A 23314-nucleotide genomic window follows, 5' to 3' on the forward strand; every position below is an offset into this window, starting at 1 on the left:
TTGTAAAATGAAAACAATATGAATTACTCAAAATTTCTTTTCTATTCAATATGCCTAGTTTAGAACCTCTAATGTTATTTTGAGCTTTGAGCAAAAATGATTATCACTTTATTCTCATGTAACAATAATAACATATATTTCATATTTTCTGAAATCCTGTTTTCTCTAAAAGTGAGGATACTGCTTATTTCATGGGAGCATTAATATCTATGAATAGGAGTCCCCAGGCATCTATACAGCTTGCATTTTAGTACCATTTGTAAATAATTCTAGTCCACTTAGCTGTCAATTTCAAGATACTATTATGATACTTGTTCATATCCTTTCCAAAGCAAATAAGAGAAATTGTTTTATAGAACAGGAAATGTCTAATTTTCCACATTAGGTGGTTACACAAAAACAAACCCAACCCAAAATCTAGTGATTTCTTCTAGAAGACAGAAGTCTACATTTGAGGTTAGAAGCAATTTCCAGATGCCTATTATCACAAACATTGCTTATATTCATAGCAGTTTCTAAGTAGAAATGAGATTACCAGCATTTTCCTGGACCCTCTAATAAAGAGAAAAGATTCAGCATTGATGCTGATATTGGATAACAGGAAAACGTGAATAACATAGAATTATATTACAAAAGAAATAATCCACTCTAAGTGCTGTCAGTAAAGACCAGGAAATTGATCTAGCTAAATTTTACTAGTGTAAATGATCTCCGCAGCTGTAAACAATCATCATGTTTTCAGTAGGACTAGTCACATGAGAAAGATTTCCAGTTCATGACCTCTATCTACATTAGGATCTTTGTCTTTCAGTCCTGTCTAATTTAATTCCATTAGTGCAACATTTCTCTGAAGGTTATGCTTTACATAAATGTATTACCAGCTTCAACAGAAATATCAGTTGAGTGGTGAAAGAATTAGATTCTCTCAGTCCATGAAATGTCAACAATGTATATATGCATATTAAATAGAGCAGCAACTAAACCTTGCTGACCTTTCTTCTTGGCTAGGTGTTTGAAACTGACTAATTTTTAAGTGAACTGAAGCATCTTTTGAGAAAGACACATTAGTTCAGATGGATCCATTTTGAATTAACAAAATCTTAAACATCATCAGCACCTGGAAAAATGGGTCAACAAATACTTCAAGTTTTACCACATTAGCTACTGTCTTAAAGAATTAAAAGCCTAAGACTATTGTTTTGTCCAGCATCTTCCTTACAGTCAACACAGAAGGTTACTTAAGTCACTTCAATAGTATTGGCATCTGATTTTAAAAATACATATTTCATGCCCTATCTGAAGATGACCTGTTAAAATCAGTTCATTGGAAACCAAAAAAGAAACAAGAGAAATAAAAATAAAGATAATTTAATTTTTAATTGATTGTAATATCAGTGGACTGTAAGCAAAGTAAAGCTACCTTTGGATAGTTCCAAATTCTGCAGGCCTTGCTAAAGAAACTTTTGTAGACCAAATTGGCAAAGAACTCATGTGAGAACCCATTTTAAAAGGCAACAAAGACACAAGAAGACTACATATAAACAGGTCTTTAATCCTGATGAACCACCTCAATGGGCACAGATATGCTTTCTATAGTATATAATGAAAATCCTCCAGCAGAATAGAGTAAAAATCATCCCCATCCTTTTTTTTTTCATAACAATTCTTCAAGTCTCCAGAATGCTCGGTATATTTTTGAGCATTTTATAATGACACATCAGGAAATTCTATGATTATTCTCTGTTCTAATAGTTTTCATCTCTCTGAAGCTATTAGCTATACATAGCTATTCAGAGAATTCAGAAAACAGTCTTCCATTGTCACTTTATTACACATACCCATTTTACAAATGGTTAACCTGAGGCAAATTAAATAAAATGTCTGAACTCACATAGATAAGTGGCACAGTTGGGTATAAAACTGAACACAATTACCACAACTTGCTGTAACCAAAGATTATAATCCTTCCAAAATCAGTATTTATACTTGATCAAATTCAATACATAATTCCACATGTTTATTGAAATTGAAACACATAAATCTAAGGTTAACATCAACTTACATTAAACATCAAAAAGTACATAAACCAGGATGAAATTGGGAATAATTTGCCATTAATTCCAATAAATGGATTCGATTGAGTTTTCAATGGATGACAATATTAAAATTAGGTAAATCAGTTTTGATAAACTTTCCAACCACCAACAATGCTTTCTAGATTTTTCTCAAAATCAAGAAAGATATTGTTGATCTAGTTTTCCCATGCTCAGTCTAATTTCTAAAGAAGAAAAGTCTAAGTATTGAAGAAAACAAAGGTCTTTATCTTGACATATGTGTTAGATAAGTCCAAGGACAAGGAGAAGAGATGAACTGATTCTGAATCCTCTTTACTGGCTAAGTGAGGGAACAGGGACCTGAGCACTTCAGGACAGCGATTTCAGAAATCTGATGCAGAAATTTAGGACTGGAATACAATTTAGAATAATTTCCTTCCTCTAGAAAAAAATAGGTTTGTTCCCCCATCTTTTTTTTCCCTGTTTGCATACCACAAATAATATCCTATCACAGGGTACATATACATGGGGTCTTTTCTACCTACAACTTTATAATCTCTTATGGTCAGCAAATAAAAAAGCAGTCATATTTTCTACTGGCAAGAATTTATGGCCTGATAAGACAAAATAAAATGAGAATGAAAGGGAAAGAAACAAGCAAATGGTAAGGGAGGCACAATAACCAATATTCCTCATTGTGAGACAGCTCCTGAAACAGGAACAGAATAGAAGCTTCCACATGTAAGATTCAACATCCAATCCACAAGCCTATGAAGCTTTTGTAAAATCTTTACAAAAGATATGTAATAAATGCTTTAAAAAAGTCAGCTGCTTCCAGGGCTGGCAATCCAAAGGGAAATCCTGTGGTAGGCCCTGATCAGTAGACATAAAGCTAAGTGTCTCTCCAAGACACTTTGTGTATGTACTGTAATATTTATAAAACACTGACTGCAAACAGAGATATTCACTAACTGTGGAAATTTATGCATTCTTTCTTAACAATATAAATTATAATGTCAATTGTCTTACATCAAAACCATTTAGGAGAACAGATTTCAGGCTTTTAGGACTTTTGGTCAGATAACAGACACTGTAAAAACTTACTTCAAATACATTAAATAAGAATATTAAACAAGAATTTGAATTCAGTTTCAGTTCTTTAATTTGGGCTCTACATGTTTTCGGTTTCCTTATCCTCCTTTTCACTAAATTTCAAATTCAAAACCACATGAAGAAGTTAACTTTGTATTCTATTTATTTACATCTTCTGGGATTCAAACTGCACAAGATAAAAATTTAAATTCACATTTAACTTATGGCATATTAAGATGAAGGTATCAGTCAAAGGAAGCTAACCTTAATCTAACATCGTTCAAAGGTTCCAAAGGAGATTAAGAATTGATGGAAATCCCTTCGATTCCCATTTTGAAAATGGAGTGACCTTTTAACTCATCTGAAATAATATAAGTAGATGCAGATTATTCAGGTCTAAAATAGAAATGGGCACTTGTAGGAGTTGTTGAGATACTTCATATCTCAGAACTGCCGCATATCTTTGTTCAAGGTGAAAGCATAGAGACTGTAAGGAAATTTAAATTTTTATAAATGTTATAAGGTAACTGTTCCCAAATGACAGAGCTATAGTATGCTCATGTCATTGACAAAATCAAAAAACACACAAGAGCTTTAAAAGCAATTCCCTTTTCAAAGCATTTTACATGTTTAAAATTACATTAAATTGCACTGAAACTTATTCAATGAAAACAATCCCATGCCCTACAAGTGTCTAAAGTCAGACCTCCTTCTGAATTTCATTGAAACTGACAGTTAGTTTTAGAATCTCTTTTTACAGATGGGGAAAACATAAGCTTTTAAGTCGGTATTGTTAGTCTGTGTTGGATATTTATTGCATAAATACATATGTTTTAATCTAAGGCATTCATGCAAAAGTTGTTAGTTTGAGGTATTTTTATTAGTTTTGAGATATGGACTAATTGCTTCAGCTTTGTTTCTGCTCAAAAATGAAAAAATCGTGTCAATATGGTATTTCCATTGCTTTTTTATGTTTATCTCGCTGGTGACTTGAGTGCAACTGAATTTGTGCGAGTTCATTCATTTATTAATGCTTAATCTAGTTTTAGCAATTAGAATAGAAATGGACAGCAAATGCTCTTAAAATCCACTCAAGAAATCACAGCTTAACAGACTGTGATATAAAATTGTGACACATTAACACAATGTGCCCTGATGTGCAGACCTCAACTGAACTTACCTATGCCAACTGATTTCAGGTGGAGGTGATCCAGTGGCTCTGCAGAACAAAGTTATTGCCTCCCCTCGATCTGCAGTGGCATTAAAAGATTTCTGTAGCAGAATAATTGTAGGGGGAACTGAAAGAAATAAAACATTATGTCCTATTAATGAAAAATAAAATATTTTATGTGTTTCTGGAGAAATTTAAAGTGCAGGATACGATCCATTGCTAATGTGGGAATTGACGATTATACTTAGGGATCAAGTTACAATATGAATCACTGTTACTAGTTTTTTCTTTACTCTTCTTAAATACAAGACCTTGAATACCATCAGGACATCTAACATTTTTCCCCCAATAGAATAAATTTTTTAAGCCTTTTTCAGCAGTTCTTCAATTTTCTTGCAGAATATTCTCAGATGACTGAAATTATACCCAACATATATAAAACAATACATACATAGGACATAAACTATATTCTGATGTCAAACAGTGCTTTTAAAACTGGTGTCAGTAAGCAGGAGTGTTGATTCTGCATATTTAATTTAATTTAAATTCATTTTTTACTGAACTCCTGCATACTTCCTGAGCAGGAGTATCACCAGCTTACAAAAGGGAAATGCAATAGAATGGACACAAACTATTTGTTCTTCCAAAAATTGTAATTGTGTTCTAAGAGCAACACATGCTTTCTATCCTTGATGGGATGAAGTTATAATTAAAATTGTAAAAGTTTACAGAGAAGCTCTACCCTATACAAAAAAAACCCCAATAATATTTAAGACAGAACAACTCACAGGCTGATATTTAATATCTGTTCATATGGCAACTTTAATACAGTTGTCCTAAGTCTGTTTCCATTAACTAACAAGCAAATATGAAGTGCTCAAGGCCAGGTTGGATGGAGCTCTGAGCAACATGGTCTAGTGGGAGGTCTCCCTGCCCATGGCAGGGGATTGAAACTAGATGATCTTTAAGGACCCTTCTTCCCAGCCATTCCATGATTCCAGACAAATAGGAAGGAACAGGACATGTGAAGAAGAAAACAAGAGGAAAGGGAAAAGATAAGAGCTTCACAAAATATAGATTTCTGCTAGCAGGATCATCTTGTCATCAGAGTGCCAGGGAAAATAAGGTGAAACAGGCAACCCCAGTGAATTTGCTTTAGGCTTACCATTGAACTTCACCAGATTTTTATCACCAACTGATGTGCATCAACTGCTGTTCCTTTGCACCAAATATTTCAGCTTTACTATTCTACCTCAGAAGCATTTCCAGCTTCTGAACCTTAAATATATCCAATTATTATAAATTATGTGCCAGAATTATCAATTATCAGAAACTGTATGTTATGTATTCTTTCCACTTTTTATGGTGCATTTTACTGTATTTCACACATCACTTCTTTCCTGTCTGAAACTGCATGGACCATTACTCAGCATACAAAAGCCTTCTGCTCTGCAACAGGAATGTATCCATCTCCAATGAAAAAATGTTACTTAGAAAGTGTTTAATAAGTTGTAGCTATTTTGCAGTGCATTCTAATATCTAGACCTGGAACTATACTCAGAAACATGAGGAGATGAAATAATTTTTTTCCAGAAATAGCAGATTCTTCAATGCTCACAACTAAAAACTACAGGACTATGATTTGGTTCAGCATATTACTTAAGGGCTTCAATCTTCCAAGAGATACTGCAATTACAATGAAAGGAAATATTTTTTCTTTTCAAAACCCAAATTTTATTTTTCTCATCATTATTTCTGGGAATCGATCTGTATATTTTTACTTCTACTCTTGTAGGATAGAACTAAAGTGAGAACCTAAAAGAGGAAAACAGAAATGAAGATATATTGGCAAGTCTCACATTTCACACTTAAAGCACAGTGCTAAAGTTCAGTAACATTTAAATGAAAACAATTCTTTTTCATTTATTTCAGTGAGATCAGGATGACTATTCCATTTATGGAACTTGCCATACAGTAAAGAAATGTTGAAAAAGTAAATGTAAGAAGAACATTAGGAGAAAATCATTTCAAAAAAAAAGAAAAAAGAAGAGAAAAAAAGAGTCAAAAGAACAAATAAAAGAAGGTTTTGTTTTCAGGAGGACTTGAATTCTTTGGTTCACTTTTATGCTGATCATTTCCAATCATACAAAAACCTGCCTACGTAAATAGGCACAGAAAACAAATACTATGAAAAAATTAGTGTTGCAAGAGCAAAAGATACAGAAACATTAGATTTTGAAGAGATAATCCAGCTCAAATTTACTTCTATTAATTACCTATTATAACCCTCCAAAGATTTCCATACATTAGAAACTACATTGTATATATCAAACCTAGTTCCAAGATTTTCTTTTAAATGTTTGAGTAACTTTGTATCCTGTTTATATATATACTTTAAGGAAGGTTTTCATAAAATAGCCAATATAATGAACATGGTGTGCCAGACTTGATAAAGTATTCCTATGTTCTTTAGCCATGGTTTATCCAGCTTTGGACATCTTTTAGTTTAGTTTAGCTGGTTTAGTTGAAACCAGAACAATGTCTTACTAGGTGCAAGGTATTACTCTAAAAGCTATTTTGGACCAAGTTTTATACATTCAACTTTAGGTAGGAAAACTTATTTATTACTATAAATGAAGACAAAACCATGTCAGAATTGCTCATTTGGCAACTCCTTCTCCTCCCAACACTGAAGATTAGAGGTGAGTGTTAGCATTCTTGTCTGCAGTAATAATAAATATCTGAAGAACCAATTTTGTGCATATAACCCAGCAATAAATGATGTGAAGTCAAACCACAGTTTTAGGTTAAATACAGGATCTCCCACAGCTAAACTGCACATAAATATCAGATAGAAGTGAAAGGTGATCAGAATGTACATTCATATCCATGTACACAAATAGCAGCAGAAGAAAATCTCATTCAGCATTTTAAATGCTACTGCATGCACTGTTGGAATTGTACATAACCAGGAGTTGAGGTAACGCAGCACCAAAATGTACTACCTACAAACAATCTAAAGAATTCTGCTTCAAAGATTGCTGCTTGACTACATGGATTAAGCAGTGCCTGTGCCAGAATCTGCTGTTTCTGCTGAAACTGAATGAGAATTCAATTTCCACAATGACTTCTACAAACTGGGTTTTGCAGAGAAGGACCTGTCAAGGACAAAGCATTTAAAGCTCAGAAACTAACTGGTATGGTGGAAAAAATTTCATTGAAAAGCTAACATTAAATAGTGCATAGATAAAAGATGCCCTTTATGAACTGTGCCCTTTCCAGGTAATATATGAAAAGATATTTATCTTTCAACAGGTGAACCCTGAATTTAATAGAGGTTGAGCTAAATGTGCCATTGTGTCTCAATTCATTCATTTTCCTTCTTAGAAGTTTATTATAAACTAATAAAATGCATAATGCCACTGTTCATGTAACTTTATATCTTTCATTCCTCATTAAAATAAACTCTAAAAGCCCCTATAACTAAGACTGTTATTCTTAGTAAAACGTATCTGTGACTTTTGTGACAGCTCATAAAGTACATTAACACAGTGAGGGTAAATAATTCTGAAAAACCAAGTGCGTTTTTAAAGAGTAAATGACAAAACACTGAAAAATAGAGTGAACTGAAATACCATAATGTGAAACTCAGGTCTTGAAGTAATTGTCAGCATTCTCTGAGTGACTAATAACAGCAATCCAAGTTTTACATATTTATGTTTACTGATATGAAAGTTAGTGAATTCTATTTACACAGTATAGCAGATTTTTTTCACTAATAAGCAATTACATTTGTAGGAAAACAATACTAAACAGACATGACAATTACATTAACCAGTTTAATCAGATTTTTTTGAAGCTTATATAGGTTAAAATAGGCCATAATAATCAAGAAATCAATTCACCAATTTTTGCTCCTTACCATTCACAATAACCATTATGTCTCGAAAGTCAATTTCTCCTCTCGCTTCCACTCTTCCTTCACATCTGTACACTCCTTCATCACTTTTATTGATGTTAAGAATTTGGAGATTATTGTTTCCTAATACTGCAAATCGATCTAGAAAGTCAAATAGGAGATTAAGTGGTGTCAGTAAATCAAGACAACATGAGGAACAACAACTTAAATGAATAATATTTATGCCCTTTCTCAGTACAATCCAAATGCTCACTGACAACACATTTGTCAATTTAAAAGCAAAATATCAGCTAAGAAATTTGTTTTTCCATCATTTTAAAATACTTTGCCATTTCAGTCTGGATTTTCCATCCATAACTTCCTACTTTGAAGAGTCATCAAATGTAACTTAAATTTACAATTTATTGCAAAATGAGTGGAATATTCATGAGCACCTACATAGAATATCAATAAGATTAAATGGAAAAAATAGAAAAAGATAAACTGAACAATTTATAATAAAATAAGCAACAAATGGCTCCTTCCATTTCTGTCTAGATTAACCAACTGTTTTTGTGACCATTTTACAGCACTATTTTTAATTATTTTCAGCTTGTTTGCCCTCCTTCCCTCCACTTTTTCCTTTCCTCACTTACTGTTACTCAGTGATTTATCTCACCACAGTCTAACACTTTATAAAATTGGGTGTGAAGATGTAATTAAAAAAACCCACTCTATCTTCTGTATAGACCAGCATAAACTCAAATTCAATAGACTTTCTGAGTAGCTGAAGAGCACTGAAAAAATCAAATTCTGAACAGTCAGGCACACATTTTCTGCACATTCAGTAGTGAAATTACAACCTTGAAGAGTAAATTGGACTTGAATTTTAATTTTTCCTATCCTTTCTCTCTGGACTAGTGCATTGGGTTTACATGCCGATGTCTTGGCCCCAGGAGAGAGCATGGTGGAGCAGGTATCGACATTGCATTGAAGACCCCTTGCTGCAGCAAGTTTATCATGAACAACTGCAACCCACAGCAAGGGTCCACACTGTAACTGTTATGGACTGACCACAACCACTGTTACTCAATCTCCCTGCACTCCTTGGGGTAGGGGAGGTAGAGGAGTCAGCAATGAAAGCCTGAAGTTGTGGCTGGGAAAAAGAAGGGGGAAGGTGTTGCTTTAATTTTGTCTTTTTTTTAGTTTCACCATCCAACCTTATTTGACCAGCAATAAATTCAATTTATTTTCCCTAATTCAAATGCATTTTGTTTGTGCTGGTAACTGCTGAGTGATTTCCCTGTCTTTATCTCAACACCCCAGCATTTTAATCTAATTTTCTCCTCCTTTACTTTTGTATTCAGATTTTGTGGCCAGGATTTGGTAATGGAGGTGCTAGAGAGGTGGCTTCCTTGAGAAACAGCCAGAAGTTTCCCCCATCTGACAAAGATAATGCCAGCAAGGTCCCAGACAGACCCACCACTGGCCAAGGCTAAGCCTATCAGCAACAGTAGTAGCACCTCTGGGATAATGTACTAAAGAAGGGGAAAAGTTACTGTGCAACAGCATGTGTAGCTTGAGAGAGGAGTGAGAACATTTGGGAGGAGCATCCCTGCAGAAACCAAGGTCAGTGAAGAAGGAGGAGGAGGAGGAGGTGCTCCAGGTGGCAAAGCAGAGACTCCCCTGCAGCCTGTGGTGCCTACCATGGTGAGGCAGGTTGTGCCCCTGCAGTCCATGGAGGTCAACAGTGGAGCAGAGATCCACTTGCAGCCCCTGGAGGACCCCACATCAGAGCAGGTGGATGCCTGGAAGCAGGCTGTGACCCTGTGAGAAACTCATGCAAGAGCAGACTCCTGGCAGGAGCTGTCATCCTGTGGGGAGAAGAGCTCATACTGAAGCAGGTTATCCTGCTGGACTTGTGACCCAATAGGGGACCCATGCTGGAACAGTCTGTTCCTGAAGGACTGCACTCCATGGAAGTGACCCATGCTGGAGCAGTCCTTGAAGAACTGCAGCCCTTGGGAAGGACTCACATTGGAGAAGTTCATGGAGGTCTGCCTGCCATGGGAGGGATCCCACCCTGGAACAAGGGAAGAATGTGAGGAGTCCTTCCTCTGAGGAGGAAGGAGCAGCAGGCACAATGTGTGATGAACAGACTACAGCCCCATTCCCTGCCTCCATACACTGCTGGATAGAGGAGAGAAAATATGGACTAAAGTTAAGCCCAAGAAAAAGGGAGATGTGTGGGGAAGAAGTTTTTTTAAGATTTGCTTTTATTTCTCACTATCCTACCTACTCTGATTTGGTTGGTAATAAATTACTTTTTCCCCAAGACAAGTCTGTTTTGTCCATAATGGCAACTGGTGAGTGATCTCTCCCTGTCCTTATCTCAACCCATGAGCATTTTGTTATATTTTACCTCCCCTGTCCAGTTGAAGTGGAGGAGTTATAGAGGGGCTTTGGTGGGTACCTAGCATCTAGCCAGAGTCAACCCAGCACACCTGTTGAAGAGGGCAAGTGAGAGTGGCTGGGTGGGTGCCTGGAAGCTGACCACGGTCAACCCACCAAAACAAGTCAATATTAATAGACTCTTTAAGGAGAATTATTTCCTACGTATCACTGCATGTGGTTTTTGAAGAACCTGCATGCTTGTTATTCAGCTGTCTATCTCAGTCTATTCAAAGCAGTGTCATCCTTCCAGTATTGGAGGATGATGAGATTAACTAGCTTTCAGTTTCAGCTAGCAACCAGTGACTTCTGTTCCAGCAGCAAGATTTCTATCATAAAATGGAGAAGTGAAAAAAGCAATTTTAATTATTCTTCACCTGATAGAGGTTTACAGGACACCAATGTCCTCAACACATTTACGCTAATTATGTCTGGTTTATTAAAGTGATGCTTGAACATTAATACCATTTCACACACTACCACATACAAATTATATAATCTCTCTTTTTCCTGCCCTTACATAATTTCCTGAGAACCGTGCCTCCAAATATTTTGAAAAGGAGACACCCAACCCCTCTTTAAGTATTGGTAACTTATCTTTAACATAAATATTTCATGTGTTAAAAGATGGAGAGGGCTGGAGGTCACCTTTACTTCTGTAAAACACTGAAGAGTTCATTTAGTAACAGGAAAAAAACAACTCTAAGTGTTGGCTGGATAATTTTTCAACTTTCATTGAAGAAAATTACAGTGGATACAGCAGTAGGTATTCCCATGAGTAAACTAAGTGTAACACAATAAAAACATTTTTGGCCTTTTCCCACCACTCTTACCAACTACATACAGACCTACCTGTATCCCAAAGTCAATGCAGTGTTTGGTTAATGTCATAGTTTTGTGTGCACAGTGAAGCTCATCTGTGTATGTTTTAAACGTATTCAACTCCTACATACAAGGCAAACCAAGAAGAGTTCCTGTGAAGGTGCTCCCAGCAATCTTTTGAGCATTTGGACCCTCATGCTACATCTTGACAAAATCCTCATTTGGAAAAACTGACACATAACGGAAATCATTGTATATGGATACTCTACAGACCACAGAACATGACTGAGTTATACTTAAGCTGATAGGCTAATCAAAATCTCCCATTATAATGTGATTAGTCTCTTTTTACAATAATATTTTAATATTAATTGGAATGTATAGCTGAAAGAGTTACCAAAATACTAACTGTCAGCAATAGTTGTGACTTCCTCATTCCGATACAACCAGCTGACAACGGGAGCAGGAGAACTAGTAACACGGCAAACAACTTCTGCATCTTCTCCCTGCCTGAACTCTTGTGGAGATATTATATCTCGAAAAGTGAGCTTTTCTGTAAAAGAAAAAACCCAACAGAGTACAGTAAGTGTCTAACAGTTCAGTTAATATTAAAATAATATGTAACAACAAATTGGATAAATATGACTGTTAAGAATTCTTATTGTGATACTACATAATTATTCCCACAATATAATTTTCTCAGATAAGACTCAAATTGTCCTGGACACGTGACTTCCACTCTGTCTGTAAAAATGACTTAATCATGTTGTATTTTGAAAAGTTTTGTTATATTTATATACACTGTGTATGTTTTATAAATGTATTTTCATTGTTTTCAATGTTCCAGAGCCCAGTTTTGAAACTTCAGGTCTTAGAAGTGTATATATTCATGCTAATTATCTATTTACTCTCTTGTGTATTTTATTCTTCATTATTTTATTATTGAATTAAAGCCTCATGCTTTTATGCTATCAAAACTACCATCAAAATGCAGAAAATTCTTATTAAAAAAGTAGAATTTTAGCCACACTGACTGAGAAAAACATCAGCTGAGTAAAATATAAAATCTTAAAAGCCAGTGAGAAACCACATGAAAAAACAACACTGTTAAGTCATAAGAAATTGCAGCTTTGTTTTTTAGCAACTAATTAGAATTTTTTTAGGCCTGAGGAGGCTTTTAATTTTTCCAACCCCAAATAACCAAATTATATTTGATTTTATTAGTTAGTTGAATAAATTCAGTATTATTAGAATTTAGTGTTAGAAGTCCAAGATGGCATTAATCCATGATCTCATACAAGATCTAATGCAGGAATCAATTGCCTGACAAAAAAGAAAAAACCTGGAAGAATTTCTTGCACATAGAATAAAAAAACCAACCTATGCTCTTTCAGATCAAAGATGGTAAATTTTGTTTCAGAGGACACTCTGGAGAACATAAGTCAGAGATGCAGCTTCATCTCCATTATTTTTGTTGCTATGAGTGCAGGCTCAAATACTCCACAGTTCCCACAGCAAAGGGAGCATATTATTGTTATATACAACAGTTATATACTTTCATATGAAATGCTTGAAGCATTTGAACATATGTAAGTTAGAAGAAAACCTCTCACAGACTTGAGTGAGCACTGAAGATTACCAATAAATAGTGTATCCTGTTTTTCTTACATCACTAATACGAATAATGAAACTTTTATATGTCCGTTCCCACAAACCTTCGCATTTCTTGTGTAGGTTTTGGGGTTTATCTGACTTCATACTTATTAAAATTACCTCATTCAAACACTTCTACCTTGCTCAGTAGTCTGCTAATGGAGTATCTGGCAGTTTTATGCAAACAAATGAATTCCACAAAACTTGAAATCCTTTGAACTGCCATCATGTAATCACTTGTAACTGCTATCAGTCTGTTAACGGTTGTTTTATTAACAGATTTTTTTTTAACAGTATGTCTTGTTATCTGAACTCTTCAGAAGCAGTGCATTACCATTCTACTCTGCAATTTCTTAAGTGTTTAAAAAACTGTTCTCCAATGAAATTAGAGACTAACTAAGCTGAAAGGTTGCTGGCATATGTCCCACCCTTTTACCAACAAAGACTTTGCCTGACATCTTCACTGTGTGCTTGTTTAATGTACTTTTTTAAGGCAATTTCTGCTTATCTAGAGAGTATAGTACAATGAAACATTATTCAACTACATTGAGGGAAAAAACCCAAGCCAAATCTCTCAGCGAATCTCTTACTACAATAGAATGTATTTATTTTTCAAATATACTCCTCAAATTAGTTGCTTGCAATTTAAATGCATTTTGGTTACGCATCACACTAAGCTTCAATGCATTATGGCAAAATTCCATTATAGAGCCAAGAAAAGGAAAAGACTGACATAAGAATAACTAATTCAGTTAAAACTCCACTTTTTAAATGTCATATATTACATCTCCTGCACTTTAATGTATGCAAATTTTTGCAATATATTGTAGATATATTTGCAATAAGAATTGCATTGATCTTTTTTCTCATATTTTCTCTTTTTTCATGAGGGGCATACAGTGCACTCAATAAGATGACATTCTAAGATACAAAGGAAAAGTGATCTACAATATTACTACGTGGCCATGTATTTAATTTAAGTCTTTGTCACAATATCTATTAACTAAGCTGCAGGAGATGCAAATATATGGAAGATAAAGTTCAGAGCTTGAGAAGACATTTTGATAGAATTTACCTTCTCAATAGTAGTGGTTTTTAAAACAGTCTTTCATTTGTTATTTGATAACGTTTTACTTACGATAAATTTCCAAAACTACAGTAGCTTCTTGAGTTTGTCCTTCAGTATCTGTTGCTTGACACCGATATATACCAGCATCTTCTATATTTGCATTATAAATGGTTAGGCGTGATCGAACACCTTCTTTCTGAACAACTACTCTTTGACTAGAAACGATCTTCTCTCCCTGTGGATTGTACCAGTCTATGTTGTCAGGCTCACCAATGGCTACAAACAAAACCAAAAAACAATTCAAGTTTAGAAGTTCAGGAGGACGTTATGCAATGCATATGCCTACCCACTGTGAGAAAGTCTGTAGAAAGACAAGCAAGACAAAACTGCAGGCAGATGGATGATCATTGAGACAGAATAAATACCAGATCAAGGATTAAAGAGGAGGGAAAAGAATCCCCACAGACAGGTGTAAAGTCTTAAAGGAAAGAAACAGGCTGTTCAGCCATCACTGGATGAACAGGTCAAGTCATCAAGCAGTTCAAGCATCAGTGTAGTCAGGCCACGTGTCACTGTCAGTGGAAGATGGCAACTCAGCAACACCAAGGATCCATATGAGGCAGCTGCAAATGCAAAATCTTTTCTGCCTGACTGATAACTGCCTCACCAGAAAAACTGTTTCATTAGGTTGAAAAGGATTTAATTCCTTGGTTTTGACAAGTGAAAATATTTTAACTAAAAGAGCATCTTAACAGATATAAACTACCTGTACTGATACAGAGAATTCAAACAGAGTGATCCAGAGTGGGTAATGAAGAGATTCTAGACTGGAAATGTGAAGCCAGTGAAGATCTAGCATTTGTCACAATTCTGACAAGTCAAGGTGAATATACAACAATATGCTAATTTAATATTTTAAAGCAATTAATTCAGTTTCAAATATGTAGAATGTTCAAAATTTAACAAAAATTACATACCTACAAGTAAAATTAACACATACCTGTGCATGTGAAGAACTTGGATTCACCCACACTGAGCTCAACTTTGCTAAGTGAAATTGTAACTTGCAGTAAAGCTGAAAAATATAAAGTAGGTTGTAAATACATTTGGGTATTTATGAGTTTACATTTTGTATTGTTAGGTTTTGCATTTTTTTCATTCTATATATAGGACCTGTTCAATAAATCTGAAGTTTCAGCTAAGCATTGTTATGTTTTGAACCAAAGCACATGTAGAGGTAGAAAAACAATCAAAATAAGCAAAGATGTTACATGAAACAGAACAGCCTCATGTCCCAAATATTAAAGAAAAAAAAAGAAAAGAAAACCCGATAGAAATACACACAAACATAAACCCAGAAATTCAATGAAAATATAGTGATTGGGAACACTCAGCATAGACTGACCAAGGGTAAATCATGCCTGACCAACCCCACCTGCTTCTAGGATAAAATTACTCATTTTCTGGATGAGAGAAGAACAGGGGATGGCAATTACCTTGACACTTTTGCACCCCACAATATTCTTGTTTTCAAGTGTATTGGATATAAATAGCAAGGTATTGGTAGTGAGGGCTGGCTGCAGGGGTGACTTGTGTGGGAGGCAGGACAGCAGTTGTGCTGTGATAGATACAGACAGTTCTAGCCAGGCCCACCGCACGACACAACTGAGAGAGTTGAAAGAGTTTATAGTACCTCTTACAACACCAAGCAGAGAATCAAAAGAAGATGATCAAGGTAGTAGGAGGTACTCCATGGCACCGTTGGTAACATGGGACTCTGAAGGGACTGAGGACAATGCATAAGCCCATGCGAGACCAAATACATCCCCAACAGGACCTTTGCCTGTGCATAACCCACAACGAAAAAGAGTAAACGAGTTAAGTAGAAGGACTAGTGGGAGAAAAGAGTGAAAAAGTAGGAATGGCAGAATGAAACCATTATGTCTTCAGCCTAACGTCAGCCTAACGTGATGTATTACCCATCACCTTACTGAAAGGACTGTCACCTGCATGAGTGGCAATAAGGGGAGTAAAGACTAGGAATGGGGAACGAGAGGCACCTAGAGTCAGGGAGAGAGGCAGAAAGGTATCTTCCCTGTTTGTCCTCTTTGTTTCCAAATACTCAAGTAATCAAATTTTTATGTTAATAGATGATAAATTTTAATTCCCCAACTAGAGTCTGTTTTACCTAAAACAGTAATTTGCCAGTGATCTTCCTGTCTTTACCTTGACACATGAGTATTCTCAGTCTCAGCCTTCCTAATTTAATCCCTGTCTTGCTGGTGGTGAGGGGTGTAAGGGACTTTTAAGAAATGTTTGTTTTGACATTGCCTGGCTTTGACAGCCTATTGTGTGGCAAAGCTGTGGTTGATTGCCTCAAAGCTTGCTGAGCCACAGGATGCCTCCAGTCATGGAAGTTATCTCTAGCTGCCGAAATAATGAGGCACCACTGCTGCACCCCAATCTCAGGACACTCATGAGGTGACTTCTCTGGGAATTGCTATGAACTCACCCTGCAACTCGAGGGGAGCTGACCAAACAGCACCCTAGAGAGCCCTATGAAAAAGGACCAGCATCCAAAGCTTGCTGAGCCACAGGATGCCTCCAGTCATGGAAGTTATCTCTAGCTGCCGAAATAATGAGGCACCACTGCTGCACCCCAATCTCAGGACACTCATGAGGTGACTTCTCTGGGAATTGCTATGAACTCACCCTGCAACTCGAGGGGAGCTGACCAAACAGCACCCTAGAGAGCCCTATGAAAAAGGACCAGCATCCAGAGTGAGGGTGTGGTGTGCAGCACCCTAGAGAGCCCTATGAAAAAGGACCAGCATCCAGAGTGAGGGTGTGCTTGCTCACCACCGAAAGAAAATGACTGTGGATCATCAGAATGTTTCTGGACCTATGGTGGTGACTGTCCCCTTTTCCACAAGACTACTGATCATCTGGATCCATGGTAGTGACTGTCTCTGCTTTGGCATACCAAATATTGCTTACTTCTAACTATCCCCCTTTCCTGTTTCTAATTTTCCTATTGCCCTTTCTCTTCCCACTTGTGTGACCAATAATAGTCTCACTCCCTAACAGTATTTTGACCTCATTTGTGTCTTAACTTACTTTGGGGGAATCGCTCGAACACTGCCAAGTCTTACTGGACTGGGACGAGGGGACTGAGCAAGAGACTGTGTAGATGCTTGGCCTAACCTGCCACATCAACCTGTTTGGTCTGATATTGGACTAAAGACTTTTAAGTCCCTTCCATCCTGAACTATCTTGTGGTCCCATGATCCTAGGATTAACCTGCCTAACACAGTATTACTGGTGAAGGGCTTACTTATGTGAAATAATTATGCACCCTTTTCCAGCATCATCATCATCATCCTAAGTAGCTGTATCACTTTAACATCCATTATTTTACAAACTAGACAATAAATAAATGTTCATGAGCCAACAACAAAGATAAAATCAATCATGCCAATTTGAAGCGCTAATCGAGGTAGAAGAAGTCAAACAGACAAAAAAAGAACTAATTTTTTTTAAGAAGAAAATAATCTGAATTTTGTTCAGTATTCTACATAGTAGAGAGCTGGGATGCATCTGAAATTGAAGAAAAATATTGATTCAATAATCTAGGTTTTTTCAATCTTCAAATGTAAAAACTGTGGTTTATTCTGTGTATGTGAGGATATTTTACTGTTTTGAAAACTGCAACACAAGCTACAGTGTATACTGAATGTCACAATCTCACAAGATTCCTTCTGTATAATCGGTACAAAAGACCAACAGGATAAACATCTCTAAGGATGAGGAGCATTACACATAAAAATAGCATTTCTGTGTGGCAAATTTTACCCACAAATAAGGTAGAACTTCAAAATCTGCTAAACCACACAATTATTCAGTTCCTTTGATAGTAAAAACTCAGTACTAATATGAAACGCTTACAATTAAGAGAAAAGTGTAATGAAAAAGACTTGCTATTAACTGATGCACTTTCATGCTGTCAGCCTGGATAAACAAGAATTAGATAAGATTTGAATTTTTTGTTCAATAGTTATATCAAAAGCTACACCAAAAAAAGGCAAAGAAAACTGAAGTTTACTTCAGCATCACTCTGCCAAATGAAATTCAACAGAACTGGATATTTCGTAGCAAAAAAAAAAAAATTAAAATTAAAAATCAAGCATCTGTATGGTAAATTACAGATCTCCTCAAGTGTAAATATTTTCCTGAGAAGCTCATCACAGTTTCTCTGGTACTATATATATTTTTCTTTATAAAGCTAGCAGTATTGTACAGTTGCTTCAGAAATATATATGTTAGCATTTCAGCAGTATTTCTTCAAGGACAATTTCATTGCTTAATTCCAGTAATTTCAACTGTAATAACTGATGTCAAACTACGCAAATGCAATAGATTAAGTAAAAAATGTCAGGTTCAATGTAAAAAATGGCATGATGAGAGATGAAAAAGTAAGAGAAAATTTTTCCTTCATCATTTAAATAGATATTTGAGACTGTAACACAGTTTTGGCAACGGGCTGAAACCCAATTAAATTCCTTACCATAAGTGTAATTATAAACTCTGCAGGGACATGCTAGCTACATTTCTGCAACCAAAAGGAAATCTAATTTCCTACATATGGCACTTTAATATTTACAAAACAGAGAAATATATGACCATCTGTCCCATTTCTCCAGTCTCTTCATTTTCCTAGTTCTGCTTCATGTAAACAGAAAAATATTGCTTCATGAAACCTACAAAGAAAAATATTACCCAAGTTATTAATCCACTAATCTGCACTTATTAGTAGTCAGGCAAATAGTCAAACGCTAAACTAGGAGATAATTCACTTGTCACTTACTGAAAGTAAAATATTGCAAAGACACAACACATTCAGAACATTTCACATTACTCCCAAATCTATTTCAAGAATTACAGAGATTATTATAAGCTGTGAGGAAGATGGCAACGATGTATACACAACTCAGGTTATAGCTGTAAACTTAGACCTAATGGATTAACATAAAAGGGAGTTGTTTGTATCAGGCTGGGTCTGAAGGTCTTTGAATTCCCAGGTGAATGCTGATTTTATCAAGTCAGGAAATATGTCCCGAAAATTCAATAGAGGTGGTATTTAACGATGTTAAACCAAGTCAAGAAAAAAATAGTGGCTTCTTGATAGATCTGACAAAATACTGCCTCTCCCCATGTTTCCAAGGATATTACCTAACTACCTATTCAGAAAAAAAAATAAATGAAAAAGGCAAGATGTAAAAGATCTCTTCAAGGAGAAGACTGGGGATTGTAATGCTACTGTCGGACAGCTGTTCTGGGAAAAAGTGAAGTCAGTCAGGGCTTCACTTAGTCTTTGGTACATGTGCAATTTTATAGCAAATTAAAAGAGCACTATTAGCACTAGGTGATACAAGCAATTCCTTCTCTTTTGATCATAGTCATTATAAAAGAATTATTATCAGCTATAATACGCTAAGAGGATTCTGCTGAATTATTCCATAATTTGATTTAAAAATCACCTAGGAACATAAGTAAGAATAGTAATGAGAGGTCCATTTGTACTGTTAGGTACAAGGCAGATGACTACATTCATAAAGACTAATATTTAGTAGACTAATTGATTTCAGTCCCATTTGCAGTAGTATCCTTCAGATTTAAAGAAACATCACAAACCAGTCACAGCTGTCAGCACTGGTCACTTAATGCAACTGAAGTGAGGTATCATCAGTGAGATCGTAGAAAAAGTGTAACAAGTCACTCACACATGTATTTCTATAAGCCCATAGTAATATATTAAAACATGTTCAAAGTGTATACACTGCAAATGCACATTCAGACATATATAGAAGATATATAAATTACTAATAAGGAAAAGGAGACTATTTTAATAAAATCTGAAGAATACTGAGCAAAGCTCTGCTTCAACTAAAAACTCCCCAGCACCTTTTTCATAATTCCATTTCATAAAAAAACCCACAACCAAATATACAAAAAACCTGAAAAGCTTCCTGTTGTCCATATTGTAAAGTATGACACCAGGCAGATACCAATAACAAAACATCCCATATTCTGCCCTAGCTTCCACAATGTACATTTGGTACAATATGATTTAACAGTTTTGCCATAGAATCATAGAATCAACAAGAAGAGACCTCAAAGATCACTGAGTCCAACCCTACCATCGTTACTAGACCATGGCACTAAGGGCCATCAATAGATTTCTGCACATTTCAGACTTTATTTGTGAGAAATTAGGCATTACCCTGCTATGGAGGGGTCTTCCTAAATCTATTGGAATGCACTCACAGAAGGGGAGAGGGTAATGGGAAGGCAGTAAAAAGGAAAGGATAAATATATGAAGACAAAACAAGGCATGGCTTGGGATCAACATGGAATGAAGGAAAGGGGTGATAGCTACAGAAACTAATTTGGATGTCTTTGGCACTAGCTTTTAACAAAAACAAAAGTAGACTGCAAGATACAGCTGAGATTACTTTTCTTTGTGAAGGTCCTGACTCTGTTCTCTGACGATAGTTATACCCTGGGCTATTGATATTCTTTGACTCCATGTAGTAAGCAAACTTACTTGGGTGATGTGGTTTTGCTTTCAGTACATGATTAAACTAGTATTTGATGTATAATATACTTAGCAAACTAGGCTTCATTATCCTTGAGCATGAAGAAATCAGTATGTTTTTAATAGGTATCAAATTCAATCCCAGAACAACCATTCACCCAGTTAATCATTTTCCCCTTTACTATGCAGGTTTCTGAGAATATTCTGGTTAAGTCCACTGATTCCCAGATAAAAGCAAATGAGCTTTGAATGAAAATTACACTAACATGATCCTAGCAGAAATAGATTCTCTCTTTAATTCCTAGTAATTTCTAGTTTAAATATACTTTGAAACACCAAAAACCTATGTGTATTTTTTTAAAATACTATGCATACATAAAACACTTTACATCCATTTGGACTCCTGAGCTGAAATGAGGATGCATAAATTATTACATATGCAAGAAACTTGTTAAGTATCAGACAGTTCAAAGATATTTTATTTTAGGGCTTTTTAGGTCCTTTTTTGAAATAGCAATAGGTTAAGCTATTTCAACTGCAAATTCAGCAAAGTCAGAAATAAAAAAAAAAGAAACAATATACAAGTCAAAAAGTTATATTATTGTTAGCAAAAGTTTGATTGAAGTTGTTTCCATAAGTAATCAATCAGGAATGATATACCTCTGCCCTGAAGAACTCCACTAAAACAACAGTTCTAAATAAAGCTGAATTCATTCTGTTGAGCTATTTGCACTTGAGAGACTGAATGACCCAATAGAAACTGTTTGGAGATATCTTAAACCACCTAAGTTACTTTTTTTTTCCCCACAGTGATGAAGATTCCAACACTATAGACCTTTGAAGAGGGAATGGCTTGTGGTCAGATGTTACACAAGAGATGACACAAGCAATGACCATTAAAGCTCAAGACAGTTACTAAAATGATAATCATTAAAAAAAACCCCACAGTAAAATGCTAGAAATAAAATAGGATTTTACCACATACTGTCACATCTCTCTTACATCCCAGTGAACTGTCTACAGGGAAGAAATCCTATCATCTGCATATCCACTTAAAGGGGATGTTCTTGTTGAGCTTGTAAAGTCTGTGAGACTTGTACTGTTTAAAACCAGCTAATACATTTGTAATCCTTTGGGAATAAAATGTATGCTAAAGAATAATTATTTTTCTCTTCATGTAAGAACCTACAGTGAAAATTTAATCCAAGGAGGCTATTTGAATGCAGTTAATTCAACAACTGATTACTGAAATGTACTTTTATATTTTTTCCTCAATTTTTAAGCAGTTTAATAAAGTCCATAAAATTTCGTATTCAGACAGTATTCTATTAGAATTCAGACAATATTCTAATACTGTCATAGGGTATGACAGTACTGAGAGATGCTGGTTATTTGACAGCAAATTTCATGATTAAATAAGTAGTTCAGCATAACTGAACTTTCTATTTCAGCATATTAGCATTAATTTGGATTTGTCAGTAGAAAATGTGGTCCTGATATAAATTTCTAAGGTTTTACTTCAATTATTATGGATTATTTGTTGAATTTCTGCCTTGTAGAATACAGAGTGGTTTATTTACAGGTAGACAAAACAGACTTTGTGTCAAACTTACTTCCTACATCTGTTAAAGTGTCATTTTTTGCTGATGAGAAGAGCAAGAAGTCAAATTTCAAACTGCCTTCTGAGGCACAACAGATGTTAAAGGAGTGAAATACACAATGCAAAAGCACCAACACAATCTAGTTTTGTGCAACAATGGCAAAAATACTGAAGCAGAATCTGAAAATCCTCTGTCAAATATTCTTTTCTATGACGCTTGCAGTAGAAACAGTAAAATAGATAAGCTATTAATATCCAAGCAGAGACATTAAACAAGTATAAACCAGTCTGCTTATTACCATTGTATTTGAAACAATCTCAAACAGAAGTCATTCACTACCATCCCCCCCAAAACCAAACAAACTACAGTTTAGAAATCAACACATAAATATTGTGAGTTTTATTGAGGTTTTCAGATAAGCTGATACTAAGCCCTCAGTTCTCTCAAAACTTAAGAGATGGAATAATGGGTAAATATTTATACATAGATTCACAAGTCCAACCATATTCAGATATTTCAAAGAATGCCTAAAGAATATTTAATGAATGTTTCATAATCCTAGTCATGGTTTAGAAGCTTATTAAAAAAATCAAAATCAAAAGATAGCCAAATTCAAATATCAAATCAAATCAATATACCTAAACTTCTACCTAGGTTTTAAGTAATCTGTTTGTGGTGAGAAAGATCTTCTGTAAGTGAAAGTCATGACGAACTTTGGAGAACTTTAGATATAAAAGGTCAGGCATGACATGAAAGGTCAGGCATAACTTAAATTCTATTTAAGTTATTCTAGCTAAATTCAGTAGAGCTTATTATAATGCATGGGAATAACAGTGGAGTTTAAAATTCAGTGATTAACAGAATATTAAGCTACTTTAAGTGTAGAGAAACAGACTGGAGAACTTTCA

At 35.3% G+C, this 23314-nt stretch overlaps 1 protein-coding gene across 1 annotated transcript in view; it reads right to left on the reverse strand.

Annotated features, from left to right (window-relative positions):
- LOC103800696 (neural cell adhesion molecule 2-like) overlaps positions 1-15285 on the reverse strand; it is a gene marked incomplete at both ends in the record, with an annotated part of 27121 nt that extends 11836 nt beyond the window's left edge. The window contains 5 exons of the mRNA XM_009073080.1: positions 4327-4444; positions 8240-8377; positions 11898-12041; positions 14280-14486; positions 15211-15285. Coding sequence (XP_009071328.1) covers positions 4327-4444; positions 8240-8377; positions 11898-12041; positions 14280-14486; positions 15211-15285 — 682 coding nt within the window. The remainder of the gene's footprint in view (positions 1-4326; positions 4445-8239; positions 8378-11897; positions 12042-14279; positions 14487-15210) is intronic.
- Positions 15286-23314: the final 8029 nt, after the last annotated feature.

This window comes from Acanthisitta chloris, unplaced genomic scaffold (assembly GCF_000695815.1).
Source record: "Acanthisitta chloris isolate BGI_N310 unplaced genomic scaffold, ASM69581v1 scaffold11964, whole genome shotgun sequence".
Classification (NCBI taxonomy): Eukaryota; Metazoa; Chordata; class Aves; order Passeriformes; family Acanthisittidae; genus Acanthisitta; species Acanthisitta chloris.